The sequence below is a fragment of the Trachemys scripta genome, chromosome 10, assembly GCF_013100865.1.
Source record: "Trachemys scripta elegans isolate TJP31775 chromosome 10, CAS_Tse_1.0, whole genome shotgun sequence".
Taxonomy (NCBI): Eukaryota; Metazoa; Chordata; order Testudines; family Emydidae; genus Trachemys; species Trachemys scripta.
The window spans coordinates 50,888,453-50,914,342 of record NC_048307.1 but is presented as its reverse complement, the minus strand read 5'-3'; the positions used below and the strand labels follow the sequence as shown (position 1 = coordinate 50,914,342).

General features: G+C 39.8%; 1 protein-coding gene across 1 annotated transcript; it reads left to right on the top strand.

The window, feature by feature from the left end:
- The first annotated feature begins 795 nt into the window (after positions 1-795).
- On the top strand, positions 796-20,705 carry CHRNA5 (cholinergic receptor nicotinic alpha 5 subunit). The gene is made up of 6 exons (XM_034784958.1): positions 796-962; positions 12,951-13,102; positions 14,353-14,397; positions 16,273-16,382; positions 17,441-18,272; positions 20,013-20,705. Exons 1-6 carry the CDS (start codon positions 809-811, stop codon positions 20,172-20,174), a joined length of 1,455 nt encoding a protein of 484 aa, XP_034640849.1. The 5' UTR covers positions 796-808; the 3' UTR covers positions 20,175-20,705.
- The last annotated feature ends 5,185 nt before the right edge of the window (positions 20,706-25,890 follow it).

The following is a 25,890-nucleotide window of genomic DNA, read 5'->3' as shown; positions in this document are numbered from 1 at the left end:
GGCTTTGGAGGGTCTAACTCATGATTTTTGAGCTTTTGGAGTTGGCAGTAAGAGTCTATAGCAGAACAAGGAATGGGGGGCAACAGGATGGTACATGTCTGGCATGGTGTCCAAACATAAGGCCATCTGCCGTGCCTGCCATAAGCTCATACACATGGCATACAGCATCTGCCCATGGGCCACAGATGTGCAGCACAGCGTCCAAACACGGACAACCCCATTGTGCCCAGTGTTAGCTGCCTACCAGGTCATTCTTAAGCTGCATGAGGAGCAGGGCTGCACCCATGCCACAGGGCAAGGAAGAGAGGTCTGAGAAACAAACCCTTCATTACCTCAGCAGTAGCAGGTGTGATGCCCCTGCTGTGCCAAGGCCATTCCGGGACCCCTCCAGGCAGGGCTCGCAGACCTGGCTATAATCAAGCTGAGGCGCGCACATTAAGCACAAAGCTTCCAGATCAAGATAGACCCTCCACTTTATTCAGCCCACTTTAAGCACCGCCCCCATGTATCTTTTGTGACACCCCCCCTCACTTCAGTGCAAGAGAGCAGCCCTCCCCCCCTTCAGAGGAGGAGAGCACGCGCCCCGCTGGGAGGGACACAGCGAGTCTCTAACGGGTTCCAGCGCGCCCCGAAGTGGGGGTGTCTCGCTCCGTGCCCCGCCCACTCCTCCCGGCGCGGGGCAGAGCGGGGAAGCCTCGCCGCGCTGGGGAGATGCTCCTTCCCCGAGCGTGAGGCGGAGCTGCCTGAGGCTGGGGCTCCGCGCGCTCTCCGGGCTCCCAGGCGGCGCTGCGCTGAGCTGTGCTAAGCGATGGCGGAACAGGCAATCCTGCCGCGCCGCGTCCTCTCCCTCGGCACCCGCCTCCTGTTCCTCCTCACCTGCCTCTTCGTGCCCCTCCTCGGGGTGCCCGGTCCGGCCGGCAGAGCCACCGCCGCCAGGGGCAGCGCCCGGACCTCCTACACGGGTAAAGGGACCACGGCTGCCCCCTCCCCCCTGGGGGGGGGGGGGGGGGGCTTTGGGGGTGTCGGGGGGGCAGTCGAGTGCATGTTAGGAGGGAAGGTGAAGTGGGGCTGAGGAGGGGTATAGCGGGTATGTTGGAGATCGTGGAGGGGTTTGGAGAAGGGGGATGCAGGGGAAGGGGATCGTGGTGGAGTTTGGGGGAGGGGGATGTAGGCGAGGGGGTCGTGGAGGGGTTTAGGAAAGGGGGATGCAGGGGAGGGGGTCGTGGAGAGGTTGGGGGGGGGGGTAGGAGAGGGGGTCGTGGAGGGGTTTGGAGAAGGGGGATGTAGGAGAGGATATCGTGGTGGAGTTTGGGCGGGGGTCTCAATGGGGAATCACGAATTATAATACTTTTTAACACTGGGTTTCAAATAACACAAGCTGTGTGCAGGGGTAATTTGCTTCCGATGGATAAAAGTCTGAAACCTATAAGGGGTGGTATCAGGGTTATGCTCCTCGTTCTCTTAGCTCATCTTCTCTCCTCACTCTTTATTGCCCCCTGCCTTTAATCCCACATCTCTGAATAGTTCAGTTTGGGACTTTGTGAGATAACAGTGGTGCAGCATGGTGCACAGCTGGCAGTACAAACTCTGTTCAAGAAGTGACAACGGATTTTGGAGTTAAACACAGTTTGCTTGGAAAATCCTGCAGGGATTTAAATAGCAACACATTTTATTTATTTTGCATGCTATGTCAACTTTTTGAAAGACCAGACTCAAACATTTTAAATCTGGTTTGAAGGACAAGTCAAGGCTTGAGCACTAGCTTTGCAATCCTTAGGGACAGTGCAGAGGTAGAGCTCAGAGGAATTTTTTATTTGATTTTTAATGAAAGTAATCTAGAGAGACCATGATTAAACAGACACAGCTTTATTTAACAGAAGAGAGGGAAAAAACACCCCACTAACAACCTTGTTTAGAGGTTTTTCTTTGCCCTTGTCAAGCAAAAGTTCTCTGGGCGCACACATACGTATTTACAAATACTGACCACAATGTCTCATTAGGTGGTTGTACAACTACTCCAAATAATGAAGAATGCTATTGTTGTCATTATATCAGACCTTAGGGTTTTTTATTTTGTTTTGGTTTTGTTCGCTGTAAGGTGTATTGCATTTATTCACAACTGATATGGTCATGGATTTGTTATGTATTTGCTTTGTGTGTTTATCTATATGCCAGAGGCAAACAATATATTTTAGTAATTCTTATGGTACGTGACAAATATTTCTTATTGTTGAAATACCATTCTTATGGATTTATGATAAAATTTTGCTTGACTTATTCATTGAGTTAACCCTGTTGAAGTCCCAGGGGCTAATCTCAAAGTAAGGATTTGATTTGTACAGTTTAAATGTATAAAACACTCCACAAAACAAAAATGTGTTGATAAAAGTATGCAAATTTGAAAGGGTACAGTCAGCTCAAGCTTGTCCCAAAATACAAATGTTGTAAAATATTGCTTTCACAGAATGTAAGAGCAGTGGAATGTATGAGTCTTCCAAACCGTTGGTTTTAGATAAATATTTCACTCATGGCAGTATTAAAAGCCTGAAAGTTAAACTCACTTGAAGCAAGAGTGAAATTGACTTAATTAATTTTCACGTTCTAAACTGGGATGCAAAAAATAAACGAACAGTGCAAATAGTGAAATTTAAACTGGATTAAAAATGTGAATTTTAGTTTGAAATGTAACAAATCCTTACCTATGTTACTATCATGCTAAAAGTGATTTTTTAAAAAGTTACTGTGAATTATACTAGTTTGGAAAATGATATGTTTTCACTAAGTGAATCTCATCACAATAGAAAGAATAATTATATAGGGCTGTTAAAAAAGGTCATAGTCAAGTACTTTTGTGAAGCCAAATCTTGCCCTTGGGTACAAGCATGCAACTTTGTCTTCAGTGAGAACTGTCTATGTGTATCCGAGGGGAGAATTTGTTTCTCTCTTGGCCATTTTAACTACGATAAAATTGTAATTTACTAAAAATAGAAATTGGTGGTAGATATTTAACTAATTGTTTGAAAAATGTGGTGAATTGGGGCAGTAAACTATATTATAGTATTGCTTTAGAATAGTATATTAAAAGTGTGGGAGAAATCCTTTACAAGTTATTTAGTAAACAGCTTATCAGATGTAGGTGAACTAAATTCCATGTGACTTGGTTATTATGTTTTCCAAACCCTTGCAAATTAAAATTCAGTTTTCTATTCATTAAAATGCAGCTATGTGTGAGTGTGCATGTTGTAACTTTCTTCCTGGAGTATCCCAGTTTTACAAACTGTAGTTGTTTGTTGCAAAACAAAATGAGATGATTGCCTTTAAATCAATGAAGTGTTTTGTAATATAGAAGAATTTCAACCTAAAGGATAAGAATTAGTTTTCTGAAGTGAATTTTGAGAGAAGCTGCATCCATTGCAATTGTACAACAAAGTTTCCTATATTTATCAGGTTACTTATATCATGATTCTCCTTTAAATGATTTTGCTTTCTTTTGAGAATATAAAAAAATTGAATCTTCCAGTAGATTGTAGAGAAATTTGGGATGGGAGCTCTTGTATAGTTCCACTCTGTCCAGAAATGAAAACCTTAATTTGATATTCTGGCAAATATGTATGGAAAACATACTTGCATAACTTCTGAAATCTACTACTGTTCTTGCACACTGAAGAAGAGTACCTGATTTGTACAAGCCATGGGGACAATACATACCTGTGTATCTGAGATTGGAATCTAGTGGCATGAGCAGAATTCTGCTGTGGACAGATGATGTACCAGTGCACAACATCAAGGGCTGTACTGGCAACTTGCCAGGAGCCTGAGGGCTGTACCTTATTTATATAAGTATTTACAAAATTGTCAATTTAATTCCATGATGCGTACAGAATAAATGAAACTTGTATAAATAAAATGTTTCTAACCTTAAAATCCTTCATTATGGCTTTTCCTTTCTCTCCTTCCACTTCCCACTTTACTTCGTTTGTACGCTTTTCCTACTTTTCCTCTCTCCTTCACCCTTTCAGATGTTTTTTTTCCTTCCAGATTTCCCCATCAGTTGTTTAGTTGCAGACTGCCCCAACATTCTGCATGTCCCTTCTTCTGTCCTCAGTGCCAGGTCCCTGGTCAGCAAGAATTATGCCTTTCCCCCATACTGTTCCTAGGCTGATAGTGGCTTATCCGATTGACTTCAGTGAAGCCAGGATTGCCACACAGTGGCTCTGCCTCCCACTTCCAGGCTGCCAGCCAGCCAGCATCTGGCATTTGGTTTCTTCATCTACCTTAGCTGTTTAGTAGGAAGTAGACATCACTTCTGCTCCCCACTGAACTTATCACTGAGCGGAAGAAACTAATGCTAAACCAAAAAAGAATGTTGCTAGGGCTCTGCAAGGCAGTGCATTTTATCATATGCACAGCAGTGCTGCTGGTATTCAGCGACCCTGGAGATTGGTGGAGCAATAAACATCTTGGCAAGCCATAGGCTGAGACATTGTTTATCATTTAATATTTACAGTAGTGCACACAATACGCTAAGCACATTACAGGCATTCAAGAAGGGGGGCAGTATAAGGTCTGAGGAGCTCTTAATCTAAGGACTAACAGACATGGGCCTGCGAAAGAATAGGCAATCTATATACAAGTCATTCTCTGTAAGCAGCATGGCCATATACTATGAAGATGCTGGTTATCAGCAAGGCTTGCAAAATCCACTAACCAGTGGTAAGTAGTAAACTTTCCCTGGTGCCAAGCCATTAGTAGATATTTTGCAGAAGTTTTGATTTAAAAGTTCCTTGCTTTTCTGACTGCAATAATAACCTTCTAAATGTGAACATAAAAAACATAAGTGTTCCTTTCTTTACTCCACAAACACAGCTCTGTTCTTCTGCTCATGTTCATAACTTTGCCAAGCAGCACCAGGATGAAACAAATCTAAAAAAATCTGGTCAGTCACACAGCTGCCATTCAAACTTTTGCTGTTGGCAGTGTGAAACTGTCAAGTACATCCATTTCACTCTGCTGCTGCTGCCTGGGAAAAAGGAGTAGTAGAAGTAGGCTCTGGAGTTATTCGCTAGGATAGAGGATAACTCTGCTCCCGCAATAGCTAGAAGGCTCTGATGGTGGGAGAAGAAACAGAAGGCTCTCCCTTTCCAGAAGCTAGAGAGGGTGAAGCTTCGTACTCATAAGACATTTACTGGCCAGAGGCTGATACAAAAACAAAGCCTCCCCCCTGCATCCCATCCCAAAAAAGGAAAATAGAAATAGTAGCACCCTTTTCCCTTTTATATCAGTTAGGCATGGGGGGGGGGAAATCACCCCCCAACCAACATTGCCATACCAGCAAAAGTCCAGTATAAACAAAGTTATACTGGGGAAAAGGTCCTTTTGCAGGTACAGCTTATTTCATTCAGGGATCTGTTAGTTGGCAAAAACACTCTTACTGGTTCAGAACAAGTCTACACTACAAAATTAAGTCAACCTAAGTTATGTCAACATACAGCTGCTACAGTAATTAAATGTCTTTTGCATGTCTGCACTATGTTCCTTGTGTCCGCAGTGCGCATCCTCACTGGCAATGCTTGCATCCATGCAGACAGCAGTGCACCCTGGGTAGTTATCCAACTGTGGAACTCACAACCATCTAGCGCAGGGTGTTTTGGGAAGGGTTTACAATGCCTCATTGGGGCAAATGAGTCATGCAGGGGTGATTGGGAACATGGTTTCAATATTCCGTGATGTAGTTTTCTCCATCCCAGAATTTTATCTGCATCCCATAATGTTTTGCACATTTTTTCAAAACCCCTGCAAACCCGTGCATCCGCCATCTCTCTGAGAAGCATGCACAGTTCTACACTATTGTGATGAGCGTTGCAAGCACAGTGCACGTGATCCTGCAATATCTGCAGAGTAGCCATGGGGAACATGACAATTCTTTGGAGATCAGCTTGCTGTGGGATATGGAAAGAAACAATTCAAGGTTGTTGGCATTCACGGAGCAGCTGCAGAACATTGGTTCTGGGCCCGAGAAACAAGTACTGACTGGTGGGATCGCATCATTATGTAGGTATGGGATGAGGAGGCTGCTGAACTTTCGGATGCGCACGGCCACATTCCTGGAACTGTGTGCAGAGCTTGCTCCAGCACAGTGACACCAAAATGAGACTGCACTGATAGTGGAGAGGTGAGTGGCAATTGCTGTGTGGAAGCTTGCAACGCCAGGTTGCTATCAATCAGTCGGGAATCAATTTGAAGTTGGGAAATCCACCGTATGGGTTGCTGTGATGCAGTTTGCAGGGCCATTAATGGAGTCCTGCTACGAAGGACTGGGCAATATGCAGGACATACTGGATGGTTTTGCAGCAATAGGGTTCCTGAACTGTGGTGGGGTGATAGATGGCACGCATATCCCTATTTTGGCATCAGACCACCTTGCCACAGAGTACATCAATAGAAAGGGCTAATTTTCTATGGTATTGAAAGTGCTGGGTGATCACTGGGGACGTTTTACCTACATCAATGCGGGATGGTCAGGGACGCATCTTTAAGAACACAGGCCTGTTCAGAAAGCTGCAAGCAGGGACTTTCTTTCTAGAACAGAGGATTACCACTGGAGATGTTGAAATGCCAATAGTGATCCTGGGAGACCCAGCCTATCCATTACTGCCGTGACTCATGAAGCTATACACTGGCCACCTTGACAGCAGCAAGGAGCGCTTCAACCACAGGCTCAGCAGAAGCAAAATGACATTGGCACTGTCTACTCAGAAGATCAGCTGTCAGTGAAAAAAATATCACAATGGTTATAGCTGTCTGCTGTGTGCTTCATAATATCTGTGAGGCAAAGGGGGAAAAGTTTTTGCCGGGGTAGAGGTGGAATGGCTGTCTGCTGACTTTGAGCAGGTAGGTGGAGGTATAGGGTTCAGGGAGGCTTTGAAAGACCATTTTAATTGTGAGCCACAGTAATGTGTGTTGCTGTAGTGTGCTGTGCCTGGCATTGTTTTTTTGCATCCCGGTATGAACCTTGTAATGAATGCTGTGTGTGCAGTCATATAACATTGCCAATGCACCTATTGCTATTATCTGTGAATGATGTCAGCCCCAGCCAGCATATGTTATGAACTAATAAAGATTAACTAAGTTTCCATAAATAGACTTTTATTCCAAACCCATGCTAACAGACATATTTATAATTGAATGAAACTTTATAAATACAGAGAATAGAACCTTTGAAGGGGAAAGAACAGTCATTTTCATTTCACAAACACATATACCAATGTGCGTCTGTTACTGTCTGTACTCTCCCCCGGAGTGGAGTGGTAGGGGTAGTGCAGCAGCCCCAGATACCATGTGGGAATGAGGGATGTAGGGAGATCCTGGAATGCAGCTCTCTATGGGCTGCAAAGGGAGGAGAGCACAGGTCTGTTGAACCTGAAGATCAACAATAGTCTCCAGCATGTCTGTTTGCCGCTTGAGAAGTGCTAGCATCTCCTGCTGCATGTCTCTCCCTGTTCTGTTTTGCAGGGCCATCTCTGCCTAACTCTACAGGGGAATGAGAAGCAGATAACTAATAGAATTGCTATTTCACTACCTCTTCTAGCATGGTTAAAAAGGACTAAACGAACAGATATGTCCCTGCAATATCAAAGCAAATTACATACTTACCAGAGGTTCTTTCCCCCGCATCAGACTTGCCTGCGCTGGACTCTAGGGACTGGCTCAACTGCTCTGGAGTCAAACACAGGTCCTGGCTCACTGTGCTACTGAATCCCTGGTCGCCTGTCCCCCATACTCCTCCTCCTGCTCTTCCTCATCCAACAATTCCTCCTCACTGTTCACTCTGGGGTCTGTGACTCTGACTCCTCTGAAGTATCCACGGGGCTTTTGGGGGTGGTCGTGGTGCCTCTGCTGAGGATGGCATGCAGTTTTTTGTAAAAGCGGCAAGTCTGTGGCTCCACACCAGAACGACTGTCAGACACCATTGCCTTCTGTTCTGCCTGCTGCAGCTCCTTGGCTTTCATGTGGCACTTCTGCAGGTCCCTCTTGTAGCCCTTCTCCCCCATGCCCCAAGCGATTTGCTTGTAGATATTAAACTTTCTATGGCTGTATTGGAGCTGTGCCTGCACAGCCTCTTCTCACAGACTCAGGTCACCCACCACCTCCTATGTACGTCAGGCAGGAGCACATCTGCAGCATGTAGCCAGCACGGTCAGCTGGGCAGTTGCTAGGTGAGCTCTCCACAGCAAGCAAACAAGAAATGGAATTTCAAAAATTCACAGTGATTTAGAGGAGAGGGGCATATACTTGTGTGCTTGGTAGGGATGTAAAATAGTAACAGGTTAACTAGTAAGCATTGGTCTAATTGGTTAACCTATCCTAAATGTTAATCCCAGCCATGCCAGCTGGCCGCCAGCCAACCAGCCAGAGCAACCCCAGCCCAAGCCGCACCAGCTGGCCGGAGCGACCTCAGCCGCACGGGCCAGCTAGAACAGCCCCAGCCGCGCCAGCTGGAGTGACCCCAGCCATGCCGGCCGGTGGGATCTCAGCCCCAGCCGTGCTGGCCGGCCGGTGGGAGCAGCCCCAGCCGCGCCGGCCGATCGGCCGACAGGAGCAACACCAGCCCCAGCGGTTAACTGGTTAAACGATATAATTTTAATTATTTAAATGGTTAACTTTTAAAAACAATATTTACATCTCTGGTGCCTGGCCACCAGGCAGTGGAGTTCAAAACAGTGACCAGAGCAGTCATGGTGGGGCACTGTCCGACACTTCCTGGAGACCATTAAAGTTTGACATAAATAACACAATGTCTACACTGGCACTGCATTGATCTAACTACGTCGATCTAAGTGCTACGTCTCTTGCAGAGGTAATTATTAAGTCGGCATAGTGGGCGAGTTACATTGGTGGGAGCAACATTTTAGTGTAGAGGCTTACAAAGTTAGGGCGACATAAGACAGGGGGGAGGGATAGCGCAGTGGTTTGAGCATTGGCCTGCTAAACCCAGGGTTGTGAGTTCAATCCTTGAGGGCGCCACTTAGGGATCTGGGGCAAAATCAGTACTTGGTCCTGCTAGAGAAGGCAGGGGGCTGGACTCAATGACCTTTCAAGGTCCCTTCCAGCTCTAGGAGATAGGATAAAAAGACTTACAGGCCATAAACTATCTCTCCACTAGGGTTGGCAAACCCTTTCTAGTGTAGGTAAGGCCCGAATAACTGTGGGGATGGTAGGAATGCCTGATTTTTTTCACTGCCTTCCAAGTGTATCAATAGTCCAGGAACACACACACTCAACATTGGTTTTTTCCATTAGAACATATTATAAAAATTACAAATTACCATTCTGAGTCTTCTTCTGCTTTCCCTAGAGTAGTTATTTCATGGCATAGAATTTTTTGTTTGTGTTGTTTTGTTTCTAGTTTGTCTCTTTGTTTTTACAGAAAAAGGAATTAATGATCTACTGTTAAATGGTATCTGGATTACCAAAGATCTCTTGCCAAAAAAATAAAAATAAAAGCAAAAATGTTTTTATAAAAAGATGGGCAGCAAGGATTTTCTGAAACAATCCTATAGTTTTCACTGGAAAGGGATTTTTTTTTAGAAATTGAAGGATTGAGTTTCAATCTACCTTCAGTTTTTAATTAAATACTTCTGATTTTGGCATGAATGTGGGGGGAATTCAGCATCCAGGACCTCATTAGGTGGGGACAATGAGTTTTGTTTAGAATTTCTGTTTATGTGGTTATATAGTCTAAAGTAGTTTAGGGCTCCTGACCTTGAACAAAAAAATTTTTGCAATCAGATTACATTTGTGATTGGAACAGACCATATGTCATCCCAGGCATCAGTTTTAAAGGTGACCTACAATGGACTTGTTTTTAAAATTGGGGTTATGCCCTGTTCTCAACCCATATGTGCTTCAAATTCAGCAAAGGTTTTTTCTTTATATTTTTGTACTTTTATAAGTATATTTATACAACTTAGAACAGCATCAAACATCCATTGCATTTGGAAAATGAATGTTAAAAAGGAAATGGCAAACAGATACTTTACTCAGTGACCAGAAAAATTTGCTCATTCATACTCTTGTTTGCAAATATTTGAAGTGGTGGCAATAGAAAGCTGATGAAAATAATCTTGCTTCTCACTTCCTTAGTACAGAGTTGTTGACAGTGGGTGAGATTTTAAATAATGTCTTGATCAGCTTTGAACTAAACTGGATATAATAAACAATTGAAACAACATTATCACTAGGCACTTGAGCAATTAGATCCTTCAGAAATAGCTTCAAGTTTAACTAGAAGCAGGAAAATTATCTTTTCACTGAGAATTGAAATATCCCAGTTATAGACATTATACCTTAATTAGTAGCACACTCATATCCTAACTAAAAAAAAAATCAGCATGAGATTGACAGCTGTGGATACTGACAGCTTCTTTCTACAGAATAGGTGTCATGTACTTATGTACCAGATATGGATTAGAGTTGCCAAATTTGGTTGGGCATATTCCTGGAGGTTTCATCACATGACATAATCTTTAATTAAATATTAATCTTTAATTCCTGGAGACTCCAGGACAATCCTGGAGGGTTGGCAACCCTAATATGGACTGATCACAGAGTTTGCTTATACACATCACATGGGTTCATCATACGATCCTTTAATGCTCTGCCAGATATGGCTGAGGTTCATTTAAATAAGGTATTTAACTCATAACACCGCCTAGTGGCTGAATGGTATAATACAGTTTAGCAGTCTATTACACCTCCCCTTTTATGTTCTACATTCCTGCCATTTACAATGTGTATGCTATCATGCTGTCTTTGAAGTATGTATGTCTGCTAAGTGTCTCTGAATCATACTGGTTTTCGAATTACACGACCTACATGCGTAACAACTTATCATCTGGCTTGCCATTAGTTGCAACAACTGGCTGTGGTCGGGCCAGAATCCTTGAATCATCATTGTCTTGTTCTGCATCTGCCATCTGTAGAGTTTGCTTTGTTGATTGTTCTCTTTGAGGAGCATACTGTAGATGTCAGCTGTTTCCATTGATCTCTCAACTGTTGGTCTTGATCAAATATGATCTGGATGCTGAATTATTTTTCTTTATGACAGCTAGAGTTGTCCATCCCTTTTCTCTATCCAATTCGACATGAACACAGTCACCTGGTTCTAGACCCAGCAGTTCTCTGTGTGACATCTGTTATGAAAGTGTTCATAAGCTCTTTTAGCCCTTGTATCCAATTTGGCTACTCTCTTCAGGTCTGGCCACTTTGGAGATGGATTGTTTTCCAAAATTGGAACAGTAGTTCTGAGTTATCTTCCCAGCAGAAGCAGGGCTGGACTCTATCCAATAGCTGCTATATGTTCATCATAAGGTCCTTTAATGCTCTGCCATGTATCACTGAAGTTTATTTCAAGTATTTTCATCCAGACTACATCACACGATCCATTGTCTACAGCCAAGCTGTAAGATACAACGGCATTTGCTCCAATCCCTCAGACAGAGACAAACATCTATAAGATCTCTATCAAGCATTCTTCAAACTACAGTACCCACCTGCTGAAGTGAAGAAACAGATTGACAGAGTCAGAAGAATTTCTTCCTGGCCCTTCCATGCTGGTATAGGAGTTTGTGGTTGGGAGGGATGGGGAAAAGACAGAGCCAGAGCCAGGCAGCATTTACCTTCTGCTGCCAATTCCCTTGAGTTTGGGTGTGTTTCCAAGTTATTGCTAGGTTGTTTTCAAGCCAGTAGTTCCTTTCCCACTCCAAACAGCTGCAACTCCTGCATTCCAAATGAGTTAATTAAGTAAACATTAGGGGTGAAAAATGTTAACCGGTTAACCGGTAAGCATTAGTCTTACCTGTTAACCTGCCTTAACCGTTAATCCCCGCGCAGGCCGGCCCGCCAACCCCAGCCACACCAGCCGGATCGGCCCCAGTCCGAGCCGTGCCGGCCAGATCAGCCCTAGCCACGCCAGCCAGATTGGTCCCAGCCTCTCTCCCTTTAATTGGTTAACCATTTAAACAAAATATTTTTAATAGTTTAAATGGTTAACTTTTAAACGATATTTACATCCCTAGTAAACATGAGTTCTTAAATAACCAAGAAATACAGGAACAGTTTTAAAACTTGACCTTACCTCGTGTTAAGAAGAAAAATACAAAATAGTCTTTCATTTTGCTCAGATTTGAAACAATTACACCCAAGGTACAGTAGAGTAGGACTTATACAACCACATTAGTGAATGTTTTATATGATGCTGTTCTAACCAGTAGATGAAAGTATTCCTTTTGTCTGAATCCCTTCCACCTTACTCCGCTGAAGCAAGAAGGCAAAAAAAAAACAAAAAAACAAACCCTGTCAGTCACCCCACCTATAAAGGATGCTGCCATTTCTTTCTGACTTGTTCTTTATCTTTGTGCCGTGGGAGGATGAGACTTAAATTGATTGGTGCCCATTTTGAGGAGGGCATTTTTAATATGGTTAAGAGGTGTTTGAAACTGCGCTATTATGAATAAGCAGCTGTAGTTAGTTCAGTGGCATTATCTAGTTTAAAAAACACTCTCTGTAGGATTTTTACAGTTACCTGGTACCTGGATGATTTGTAAAAATGGCACAAGAAATTTTTGACTATGTCTCACTTTTTCCAGTGTTACTCATAGATGGTGAGATAAGGGTCCTCTCTTCTTGGGCTTCAGATTTGGAAAGTATGATGGTGCTAACAAGAGTAATGAATAATAAAATCAGTGAATTTTATCAAGCTAACCCTAGGTGGCTTAACCTCCACCACCCTCACAGACAAAAAAGGGGATTAGATGAGAAATAAATTTCTACATGTACATACCTGAATCGATCTACCATAATTAAATATCAAGTTGTACCAATGTTCATGAAAATGAGTACATTGTATTTCACTATATGTGTATATTAAACATATTTCTTTTGTTGTGTAGGTATATCAGAACCTTCTTTTATTGCTAAAAGTGAAGATCGTTTGTTTAAACACTTATTTCAAGACTATCAAAAATGGGTTCGCCCAGTCCAACGCTTGAATGACACAATAAAAATAAAGTTTGGTCTTGCGATCTCTCAGTTAGTGGATGTGGTATGTATGGTAAACAATATTAAAACTACAAACTGAGCAAAGCTTTTAGAATAGGGAAGTGTTTATGAAAAATAACTTGATATTCTATTGTTAAATAATTGTGCATATTATATATATATATATATATATATATATATATAAAATAAATGAAACATTTTAAAAGGAGGCATATATAGATAAGGGTGCAATGAGGAGGGAAGTCCCAGAAAGAGAGAGCCTCAGAGAAGTGAAGATGAAGGAAGAAAAATAGAATTGTTAGAGGCCACAGAGAGAATGATGAAAATAAGTGGCCCTTGGACATATTTTTGTTTTCTGTAAAATTTGTTAACTAAAGCTTTTAGTATATGTAGAGTATCAGAGGAGTAGCCGTGGTAGTCTGGATCTTAAAGCAACAAAGAATCCTGTGGCACCTTATAGACTAACAGAAGTATTGGAGCATAAGCTTTCATGGATGAATACCCACTTCGTCAGATGCATATTCACCCACGAAAGTTTATGCTCCAATACTTCTGTTAGTCTATAAGGTGCCACAGGACTCTTTGTCAGTAGATGTAGAGTTATTGGGTTTTCTATTGTTTAAAATTAATTTCAATGAATAAATACAAAAAGTTTTAAATTGTAGCAATCTGTTCTCTTGTTGGTTCTATAAACATAAAATATAAAAAAGTTATTGCACAAAAAAAGAAGAAATAAAGATAATGTCCTTGAACATGTCAGTTCCATAAAAGAGGAGATAATCTACTGGCATGGCATAGCTTAGAACATTAAAGATTTCAACTTGATATTTTTTAATTTACTAATTTTAAAAATGTTTCCTAATTGAGCACCTTCTGAAAAGTATATTCTGAATTTAAACAGAAAAAAAAATCTGTAAGGCTTTTTCTGTTCCCATAATGGTTTTAAAGAGTATTTTCAATTAGTCATTTTGTTCCTTGATGACTCTACAGGGAAACAGTAGTACTATACATGAAATGCTGTAAAATATACAAAGTAAATCAATGTTGGATGTGAGGAGGGGAAATCACTTTTTCATTAACTTATTTTGGTTACTGTAATCTTAGTTGGTGGCTGTAACAATAGTAGTTAGAAAAAATAGACAAACAGGCTTTTCAAATGGAATCCTTCTTAATTAATATATTTGTACTGCAACTTAATGAGCCTCCTTTGAACAAAACCACAGTTGGTTACAGTGAATAAGCAGTGTAAAATCATTGTTTCCCATAAAAACATGCTGTTTAAATTTTTTATAGGATGAGAAAAATCAGTTGATGACAACAAATGTTTGGATGAAACAGGTATGTGCAAATGTCAACTGAAGAGTCCATTGAGTGACTAAAATGTAAAGTTGTAAGCAGATTTTTTAGGTGGTTGTATATTTATAGGATCTTCATCTAAAAACTATATTAACCTTTATTTTATATAGCATGTTTAACACAAAAGGCACATCATAATGCTCAAAAGAAGTAATAGCCACAAAATTCAGTTAAATAATTAAAAAATACATCTAAAATCTTTTTCAAAAAAGAAAATTTCTAATAAAAGTGGCATATTTTAGATACATTTATGAAATGAAGATACATATATTCAGACATATATTTTGAAATTCCTATAACCAGTTTTTAGTCAGAAACTGTCACAAGCACAAGCTAGTATAGCTTTGTATAATTGCTTTTAAAAAGTTATTTTAAAATTATACTGTTAAGATATTTTTTATCCTATTTTGATTAACAAAGCTCAGGACTTTTAATTTCATGTCCAATAATCTATCTGGAGGTCAAGGAGGAGGTGCTTGCTATAAACACCTAGTTGGTTTATTCTGCCCTAGGTAAAGGTATTAGATCATAAGCAGGAAGTGCCCTCAAGTTATAATAATCACAATCCAGAACTAAACTTTGACGCAGTTATTATCTTTAGATATATTTGTCACTGAGTTACCCTTAAATTGTTACAAAGTGTTTCCTCCTTTCACCCCACTTACCATCTTCAGTCCTCTAACTCTTCCCTGCACCTTTATTGACTTTGAGAAACGTTTAGGCCCCCTACGTGCAGTGAGCACACGGTTTACTAAATTATATTTGTAGAACTTTCTCAATTTTCCTCTTTCCCATAAAAACTGCAATATATACTTAGTTGTTTTCAGTGTTGTTGCAATTGTGTTGGTCCCAGGATATGAGCGAGACAATGTAGATGAGGTAATATGTTTTATTGGACCATCTTCTGATGATGGAAAGTATAAGCTTTTGAGCTACACAGAGCTACTCTTTCCTTCTACAGACTAGAAGAAGAGCTCTATGTAGGTTAAAAGTTTGTACCTTCCACCAACAGAAGTTGGTCCAGTAAAAAATATTACCTCACCTTTCTTGTCTCTTATTTATACTCAAGCATTTCTTTTTAGATTAGCTATTAAATAGTTGACTGTGGTGGGGGAGTACGTGGGACTCCCTTGCACTGGTTTTTGAAGAAGTAGCCTGCCCTTACCATCACCTGCTACTACTTCAGAATAGCAAGAAAGTCTGGTGAAATCCACTTATGCCCTCCCCAACTATCACTGTTCAGTACTTTAACTAGATGAACCGGTTCAGTTAAAATAAGTGGCCTAAACTGACATTTAAAGCTCTACCCAAATGGTAAATCTTTTGAGATCCTATTTTTTCTTGCACTTCTACATTTTCTAGTTCAGAAATAAAAGTACCAAAATGTTAAGGTGGAGTTATATTATTTCTAGTGCTGACAGATCCAGAAAGCATTGGCAATCTCATGAGACAGCAGGATCTTCTTTTCTGACCCTAAAGTTCAGATCAGCTTTAGATAAGCTTCCAAACTTTTGGATGCTTATCCAAACCAAACTTTTTCAAGTTTGCCCATCCTTATTTTGTAACTGCTTTAATTTATGTGACTACATTGTTAAAGAGGATTTTAATATTTTTAAAAACTGCATACAGAAGTACTGTGGAACTAAATGGCTCTTAAAATTGAAGAAAGAAAAATTGGACCAGGTAGATAATGACTAACTGGGTCACCATGTTCATTTTAATATGTGAGATGTGGAAGCAAAAAGTCTGATCTCTCTTTTACATCCCTTCTACTTCTTTTTCATCCAAAAACTATCTATATATTGCCTATTTTAAGTCAGTTTTAAAGATACTATAACATTTGTCATGTACTTATAGGAATGGATAGATGTAAAATTAAGGTGGAAACCTGAAGACTACGCTGGAATAACATCTATTCGTGTCCCATCAGAGTCTATCTGGATTCCAGATATTGTGTTGTATGACAAGTAAGATTTTAATCTTATTCTATAAAATAAATCTACCCCTGCCACATTGACCATCCACTCTCCACATAGAATGAGGCATGGGTTCTGCAGATAAATAGTGTGTGATCCCATAATTAGACTGTATTATAATACATGCTCATAAGGTGTCAGAATTAAAAATGCATGGACTGCCTTACTTTTGACATTTCCAGACTTCTGAGTGCTTTGCTTTACAATCTTAATAACGTTCCCTTTTTCTATGAAATTTTCTAGGACTTTTTAAAAAAAATAATTAAATTCCTTCATATGAAAAGATTTGCTAGTCAGAAGTACAACACTGTCCTGCACAAACATGCATTCATTTATGCTAGGGCTCCTGCAGAGTCCTACCAGAGTGCACAGTTCTGAATACAAACTAATAGGCTGAGGCCATCAAAATACATCCTCCTATATATAGTACTCAATATACAAAGATGCTAAATGAAACTTTACTCACCTTTCTTATACATCTATGCAGAGAGGTAATAGAACTTGGAGAGACTGAATTTTGAATGAAAGTTTCTGCTCAACTTATATTTGCATACACAGTGCCTGTAGAACACTGGTTGATTGTTTAGTTAAAAAAACTCTGTTATTGTATTTATAAAACAAAAAAGTTTGGAAGTGGTAAATGTATTGTTTGTTTTTTTGCATGCATAATTAAGTTAAAGTAAAATTGATTTTCACCAGCCCACCAATAAGCACATCTGTTAAGCAGGGGCGATTCCTATCACAAGTCAAGTTTTGACCCCCTCTTCTGAGGCACTAGAGCTGTTCAGAAAAGTTGCACAAATATTATTATTATGGGAAAAATGTTTGTTCATGGTTTGCTTTTCCTTAATCAGCTTAAACTTAAAAAAATGGAGTCCTCATCTAAGGACAAAAGTGCAAAATTTCCACTCTAAAGTTAAAATCTGAGAGTGATAAGCATCTGAAATGACACTTTGGAATGGTGACACTTAATAGGAAACCTTAACTAAAAGCATCTGGTTGTAATGTGTGTAATAACATAGCCACATGTGCATATTTTTTCCTTTCAGTGCAGATGGTCGTTTTGAAGGAACATCTACAAAAACAGTAGTAAAATATGATGGGACCGTTTCTTGGACTCCCCCAGCAAACTACAAAAGTTCTTGTACTATAGATGTTACATTCTTTCCATTTGACCTCCAAAACTGCTCCATGAAATTTGGTTCCTGGACCTATGATGGCTCACAGGTTGATATTATTCTAGAAGATTATGATGTTGACAAGAGAGATTTCTTTGATAATGGAGAATGGGAAATAGTAACTGCAACAGGGAGCAAAGGGAAGAGAACTGATGGATGCTGCTGGTACCCATTTATTACATATTCATTTGTAATTAGACGGTTGCCTCTTTTTTACACACTGTTTCTCATTATTCCGTGTATAGGACTTTCATTTTTAACTGTCCTTGTCTTTTATCTCCCTTCAAATGAAGGTGAAAAAATTTCTCTCTGCACTTCGGTACTGGTGTCTTTGACTGTCTTTCTTCTTGTTATTGAAGAGATTATACCATCATCTTCTAAAGTTATACCACTTATTGGAGAGTATTTGGTGTTTACTATGATTTTTGTGACACTGTCCATTGTGATAACTGTCTTTGCTATTAATATTCATCATCGTTCCTCTTCTACTCACAATGCTATGGCACCTTGGGTCCGCAAGATATTTCTTCATAAACTTCCAAAGATACTTTGCATGAGAAGTCATGTAGATAGATACTTTGCTCAGAAAGAAGAAACTAGCAATATCAGTGGATCAGAATCATCTAGGAACACCTTGGAAGCAGCTCGAGAGTCTATCCGATACATTACAAGACATATCATGAAGGAGAATGACGTTCGCGAGGTGTGTGTATTGGTGATGTTGCACTCATTTGTTCAGATTAGAAAGTAGAATAGAAATCTAAACAATGGCTTAGAATACCTGTCTCTGTTCTTATCTAGTATAGCAGTGACCAAATATTTCCTGAAATAGCTAGAAATGCTAGCTTTGTTTCAAGATGTCCTGCTTTTGGGAAGTGATAAAAAGGCCTTCCAGTAAACAAGTACATTTTTGATAGACTCCATATGAGTACTGTATACTTTCTGCAATGGTGATCAAAATCTGTCTGGCTCCCTTTTACAGTTAAGCATTTTGTGGTCTTTCTGAAAATATTTTCTTATAATTATAAATCCCTTAAAGATGTTTGGTCAATTACAACAGTAGAGTGAATGAATATTCTAAATCTTATTTTGCCTGTAGGGTTGCTACTGGACTGTTTCATTATCACATTATTGTTGGAGAGTATGTATTCTTAATTTTAACACATGACAAGATATCTTTGTCATTTTAAATTTAATTGATTTTTATAATTAAAAAAATACACATTAAAGCTATCTTATGTGTAGTTCAGCAAAAATAGAACTAAACTTAATTTTGCAGTCTTAAGTCCAAACCAGAACAATGTATTATTATTATTTGTGTTACTGTAGTGCCTAGGAGATGTAATCAGAGACCAGAGGCCCATTGTGCTAGGCGCTGTACTGGTATCTTATCTTCATGCATTTTATATATAGTATCTCTGTATGTACAGTATTTCCTATATGTATTATGTCTACTATATTGTTACTCTCAGACCCACAATGTTGAATTTTATGTGTCTGATTCTTCTCTCACTTTCACTGGTGTAACTTTGTTGATTTAGATTTACACTAGAATAAGTGAGTGGAGAATTATTTTTCAACTGTGATGTTGCACCAACATATGTTTTTTGCATTGAACTACAAGTGAAGGGGTATTTGTAAGGAAAAAATGTGCAGGTGTATTTATGCATCAAGCAATCACACATTCAAATAACTGCATACCTGAATGTGTGCTAGGGGTACAACAGTTGCTCTGGGTCAATTTCCTTTTTATCACTTGCATTCTTTGCCATAATGTTGCAATATCTTGATTTTAAATATATATTTATAAATATAGTCTATATATTGTGAGGGAAAACACTAATAAGAGAAAAAAATCATAATCTAAGGTCTTGATCCTACAATGAGCTTCCCCTAGGTAGGCCCCAGTGCCTGCAGGATCAGGACCTTGGTCTAGTAGCTGGATCACTTGTAAATATTTTACTTATCTTTCAATAAGTGGGGGGAAAAAACAGAACTAATTTGATTTCTCATTGTGGGTCCAATCCTGCTAACAGTTGCTACAGGTGGAATTTTTGCTACTGTGAATATTGCTATTGAAGTATGCTAGTAATGAGGTGTTGAATACTTTCATCTCCCAGGAAGTTGGAAGTGTTCAGCACCTTGCAGAGTTAGGCCCTGATTCTTTGGCTGTAACTAAAGTATTCAGCCCTCTTCCCAAAATGAATTTGACAACTTTGCTCTAACTCAAAGTGTAACAATAGAAAGATCTTGAATGCTTATGGAACTGGCAAAATAGAAAAATTTATACTATGTGCTAGCTTCTTCAGTCCTTATTCAGGCAGAAGTCCCATTGACATCACAATATCAATAGGACTTCTGCCTGAATCAGGACTATAGGATTTGGCCCTGTATTTGTAAATGTTCTAGAATATTGAGCAATTCTTGTTTGTTTGTTTTTTAGGTTGTTGAAGACTGGAAATTTATAGCTCAGGTGCTTGATCGAATGTTTTTATGGACTTTTCTTCTGGCTTCAATAATTGGATCAATTGGGTTGTTTATTCCTGTTATTTATAAATGGGCAAATATAATAGTACCAGTCCACATTGGAAACACACACACATAAAATATTAGTGGGGTACCACTTCTGCTATGAACGTGATTCTTAAAAGATACATGGTAGTTCTATGTTCATGCAAATAGTGTGTATGGCACATTTTTAATAGAATTATAATCTTAAGTATAAGGAATCATGCCTATATTTAATCATGGCATTTTAGGACATGTGCAATACCTACTGCTTAGCTGTTAGCCTACTAATTCATTTCTAAATCTGGACAAAACAAACACACCTTTTCAAACACTTGCATGTATTGTATGCCCCCCCAAAATACAGTACATAGATAACTGCTGAGAACTAGAGGGATTTAAAAAACTTTTTAGATGCTAGTTGTTTTAGAATTGGCAAAACACTATATAAACTATACACTGTACTACTGAATGTTAAAAGTGTGTAGATGTTTATGTATTAGAGCATTGTGGTTGGTTACTTAACTTACCACAATGAGCAGAAGAGGATTTTAAGAGAATAAATTCTTTTGAGTGTTCTGAAAATTTGAGTTTTAAAGTAAATTACAAATATTAACCATCTATTCTAATGCACTAGGTGTAATATGTACATTAAAATAATCTATGGTTCTATATTTGTCTTTATTTATACATTTTCAATGAAAAATACTATTAACTTTAAAGACACAGCTCAATTATCAGTTTAAGTTTGGAATTAATACTATTTTGCACTTCTTTAATTTACCAAAAATAAACCTCGCAACAGGTATATAGTATTGTTTCAGATAGGGAAAAACAGGCAAAGAATTAAATGACTTGTCCAAAGTTGCACTTGAATTCTGAAATAATTCTGATTCCCAGTCCTGTGCTATAACCACAAGACTATACTTCCTCTCTAACATTCTTTGTTTTTCAAAATGACATTTGTAAGCACTTATACAAAACAAGAATTTGAGTCCTGGTTTCTGAAGAAAACTTGCTGAAGGTGTGCATGCCTTTATAACCAAATTCAGTTAATTCAATTCTTCACTTTTGGACTCATGCATAAGTCTGAATTATAAGAATTAAGCTTAGGTGGGAACACGTTCTTTGTTTTTTTTTAGCGGTATTGGCAACTAAATATATTTGCATAATAAAGCATCTTTTTTAGTTTTTAAATTTTTTTAAAAATAAAACTGTATTTATTTGACATCTATTCAATGTACAGCCATCTGGTCTGAAGCAAAATTCTGTCTCTGGATTTAATTTTTTTTAATGTAATTCATAGATTACAAAGCCAGAAGGGAAGAAGGGACCATTGTAATAGCGTAATCCAGTGGTGGGCAACCTGTGGGCCGCGGGCTGCACACAGCCCGTCAGGGTAATCTGGTGGCGGGCTGCAAGACAGTTTGTTTACATTGACTGTCCACAGGCATGGCTGCCCACAGCTCCCAGTGGCCGCGGTTCGCCGTTCCCAACCAATGGGAGCTGCAGGAAGAGCTGTCGCTTCCCGCAGCTGACATTGGCCATGAACGGCAAACCGGGGTCACTGGGAGCTGTGGGCAGCCGTGCCTGCGGATGGTCAATGTCAGCAAAATGTCTCGCATCCCACCAGCGGATTACCCTGACAGGCACCCACGAGCCATAGGTTGCCCACCACTGGTCTAATCTGACTTCCTGTATAACATTGGCCATATAATTTCCCAAAAATGATACTTAGAGCATATCTTGAAAAAAGTCATCTGATATTGATTTAAAAATTTCCAATCATGGAAATTTACCATGACCCTTGGTAAATTATTTCATTGATTAATTACCCTCACTGTTTAAAAATTTATGCCTTATTTCCGGTCTGAATTTGGCTAGCTTCAACTTCCAGCCATTGGATCATGTTACACTTCTCTGCTAGATTGAAGAGCTTGTTATCAGATATTTGTTCCCCATGCGGATGTTCATAGTCTGTAATGAAGTCACCTCTTAACCTTCTCTTTGAACTAAATAGATTGAGCTCCTTGAGTCTGTCTCTGTAAGGCATGTATTCTAATACTTCAGTCATTCTCATGGTTCTTTTCTGAACGCTCTCCAATTTTTCAACATGCTTCTTGAATTGTGGTTGCTAGAACTGGACACAGTATTCACAACAGTGCCAAATGTTAAGTGCTGAGGAACATTTCTGCAGCAACAGTGTTGTTACTGGTCTTGGAGCTCTGATGTCAGCTGCATTAGCAGACACTGAAGCATGTTAATTCAGCAGACCTCGATGTTAATCATAAGAAAGACCACCAGTTTGGTTCAGTGGTGAAGGCACTTGGTCGACAAAGCACGGTACTAGGGCCCCATAGGAGCTACATGTACACTAATACATGTATGTCCACAACAATGGTACCAGCTCAGTCAGCACACCAGGACACTGCCCCCTAGGCTGGTCAAAGATGCCTCTCCTATGACGTCTTATATACACTGATACAAACAAGTTATGTATTACACTCCAAATGTTGTTAGTTACCTAGCCTACACCTTGTACCTGCTAGTTCAAACAAAACACCATTATCCTGTCATCCAATTGTTATCTTACGAGGGGTTGGTGTTTTCCTGTGCCATATCTTAAGAATGTGTTTACATAGTTACTTGAGAACTCTGGATGACCTGCACCATCCTCTCAGGTCAGGAATGTGCTTACTTGATGTTAGCTAATACGTAGGGTGTTGTTATTTTGTCAAGGCCAAGCCTACAGCCTTTGGTTCACACTTTTAGTTATGCCTAGCGCTCCAGCAAGGCCTACACCAAATACAGTAAAATAACCTCTCTACTGTAGATGATTTGGGTGTGGGAGGGGAGGGGATGAAGGGCCGAGTACCTTCCCCCAGCAGCCAGCCTGAGTGGGGAGTGGAAGGGGCAGGGTCAGAGCCAGAAGAGAAGGGGTGGAACCGGAGCTTCTTCCAGCCATGCTGCCTGGGACGCTGTCTAGAGCAGCGCAAGTATCAGAGGGGTAGCCATGTTAGTCTGTACCACAAAAATAACAAGGAATCTGGTGGCATCTTAAAGACTAACAGATTTATTTGGGCATAGGCTTTTGTGAGTAACAAACCCACTTCTTCAGATGCATGGAGTGAATATTATAGATACAAGCATTAATATATAGTGGCACATGAAGATAAGGGAGTTACTTTACAAGTGGAGAACCAATGTTGAAGGTCAATTCAGTCAGGGTGGATGTGGTCCACTCCCAATAATTGATGACTAGGTGTCAATACAGACCTCAAAGAGAAACTGCAGAGCTACAATTTATTTGCAAACTTAACACCATCAATTTGGGCTTGAATAGGGACTGGGAGTGACTGGTTCACTACAAAAGCAATTTTCCCTTTCTTGGTATTGACACCATCCCTCCCCAGCCAGGTTCTCACTGCTGAACACAGAACATGCCAGGGTGTGGGGGGCTGGGCTCCAGCTCACTCAGCCACTGTCCTGGAAGCCAAGCCCAGGAGGCAGCCCACCACCACCGCTGCCAAGCGCTGTCTCAGACAGCTGCTGCGCTTCCCTGGGCAGCATCTGGGAGTGGCTCAGTCCCACTCCCTGCCTGTATCTGGCTGCCAGGGAGAGCAGCCGAACAGCTGGAAGAGGGGGAAGTCATGCGTCCTCCCCTTTACCTGGTATCCCCCAGTATGGAGGGCACCCATCGTCTTCTAAGCTTCCCCTGTTTATGCCTCCACTGATCGGATTAGCCTTTTTGGCCACAGCGTCATACTGGGAGCTCATGTTCAGCAGATTATCCATCCCCCTTCCCCCAAATCTTCAGAGATCCTGTTTCCCAGGATAGAGTTTCCCATCAGGTAAGTATGGCTTACAGTCTTTGTTCCTAGATATATTCATTTACATTTAGCCATATTAAAATATATATTGTTCCCACGTACCCAGCTTTTATCAAGTGATCCAGATAACTGCATCAGTGACTTGTCCTTTACATTATTTATCACTCCTCCAATTTTTGTCTTTTACAAGCTTTTAGTGATGATTTTAAGTTTTATTCCAGGTCATTGATAAAAATGTTAAATAGTGTAGGGACAAGAACAGATCTGTGCAGGACACCAGTAGAAACACACCTTCTCAATGATTCCCTGTTTACAACTACATCTGGAGACCTATTAGTTAGCCAGTTTTAAATCCTTTTAATGTGTGTCATGTTAGTTTTATATAGATCAAGTTTTGTAATCATAATGTTGTGTGATTCCAAGACAAACATCTTACAAAAGTCTAAGTCTATTACTTCAATACTATTACCTTTATCAATTGAACTTGTAATTTCATCCAAAAAAATATCAAGTTAGTTTGACAGAATCTATTTTCCATAAACCTGGGATGATTGATATTAATTATATTATCCTCTTTTAATTCTATATTAATAGACTCCCGAATCAGCTGCTCCATTATTCTGCCTGGGATCATTGTCAGACTGAAAAGTGTATAATTACTGGGGTCATCCAGTCTGCCCCTTTTAAATACTGGCACAACATTAGCTTTCTTCCAGTCTTCTGGAGCTTTCCTGAAGTTTCAAGACTTATTAAAAATCAGTATTAATGGTCAAGCTAGTTCTTTAAAAACTCTTAGATGCAAGTTATCTAGACCTGCTGATTTAAAAATGTCTAACGTTAGTAGCTGCTGTTTAACATCCTCCTGAAATACTAGTGGAATGGAAAGAATGTTATCATATGATATGAATACATCATCTGTTTTTTCCCCAAATATAAAACAGAAATGTTTATTGAACTCTTCTGCCTTTTCTGCGTTATTATTAATGATTCTACCATTTCCATCTAGTAATGGACCAATATTATTGTCAGGATTCTTTTTGTAAACAAAACTGTTGTCCTTAACTCCGCTGTCCATGGATTGTGCCTTGTGTCCCTTTGCTTCCCTTATCAATCCTTCTACAATTCCTAGCTCTTGATTTATATTCATTACTGTCAACTTCCCCTTTCTTCCATTCGTTATATATTATTTTTGTATAGCTCCCTTCACTTCCCCTCTCAATTTCAAGTCAGTTTTTGCCAGTATGTTCTTCTTCCTTGCTTGTGGAATTGTGGCTTTTGGGGCATCTAGTAAAGTGTCCTTAAATGATTGCCAATTATCATTCATGTTTTTCTGATTAAATTCATCTAGCTGATTTGGCTCATAATTGTTTTTAGCTTTGTGAAATTGCCCCTTTAAAGCACTGAGTATAGATATTACCGGTCTGGATTTTATTCTGTTTACACATTATGAATGTGATCACGTTCTATGATCACTTCCTCTTTATCAGTCAAAATGCGGTCTAATATAGAATTCCCCCATGGTGGATGCAACACTTATTGAGTTAGGAAATTATTATCTATAATATTTAGAAATTCCAAGGATGTTTGAGTACCAGCAGCATGAGACTTCCAGCATGTGTCACTCAAACTGTTGTCCACCATGATCATGCAGCTTTTCCCTCTGCACATTAAAAATGGGTGCAAAAGGAGATGGTAATCCTGTTCCCTCATGTGATTGGCTGGTCTGTAGCAGACACCAACTAATACTTCATCTTGTGCTTTATCTGTTAGGACATTGATCCTTATGCATTCAAAATCATTTTCTTCTGAATGATCAATGACTTGGAAACAAGGTAATGCCATTTTTGAGAAAGAGTGCTATTACCTTTCCTCTTTTGCCCACTCAGTTTTTTCTAAGAGGTTATAACCATTGATTGTCACATTCCAATCTTACAACCCATCCCATCAGGTTTCAGTAACACAACTAGATTGAATTTATGCTCA

What these genes read in the sequence shown, in the direction of transcription:
- CHRNA5 (XM_034784958.1), top strand. Translation starts at nt 809, where the DNA reads ATGGCGGAACAGGCAATCCTGCCGCGCCGCGTCCTCTCCCTCGGCACC. An exon ending in TCTCTCAGTTAGTGGATGTG is followed by an intron (nt 13,103 to 14,352) that starts GTATGTATGGTA and finishes AATTTTTTATAG; the next exon opens with GATGAGAAAAATCAGTTGAT. An exon ending in CAAATGTTTGGATGAAACAG is followed by an intron (nt 14,398 to 16,272) that starts GTATGTGCAAAT and finishes ATGTACTTATAG; the next exon opens with GAATGGATAGATGTAAAATT.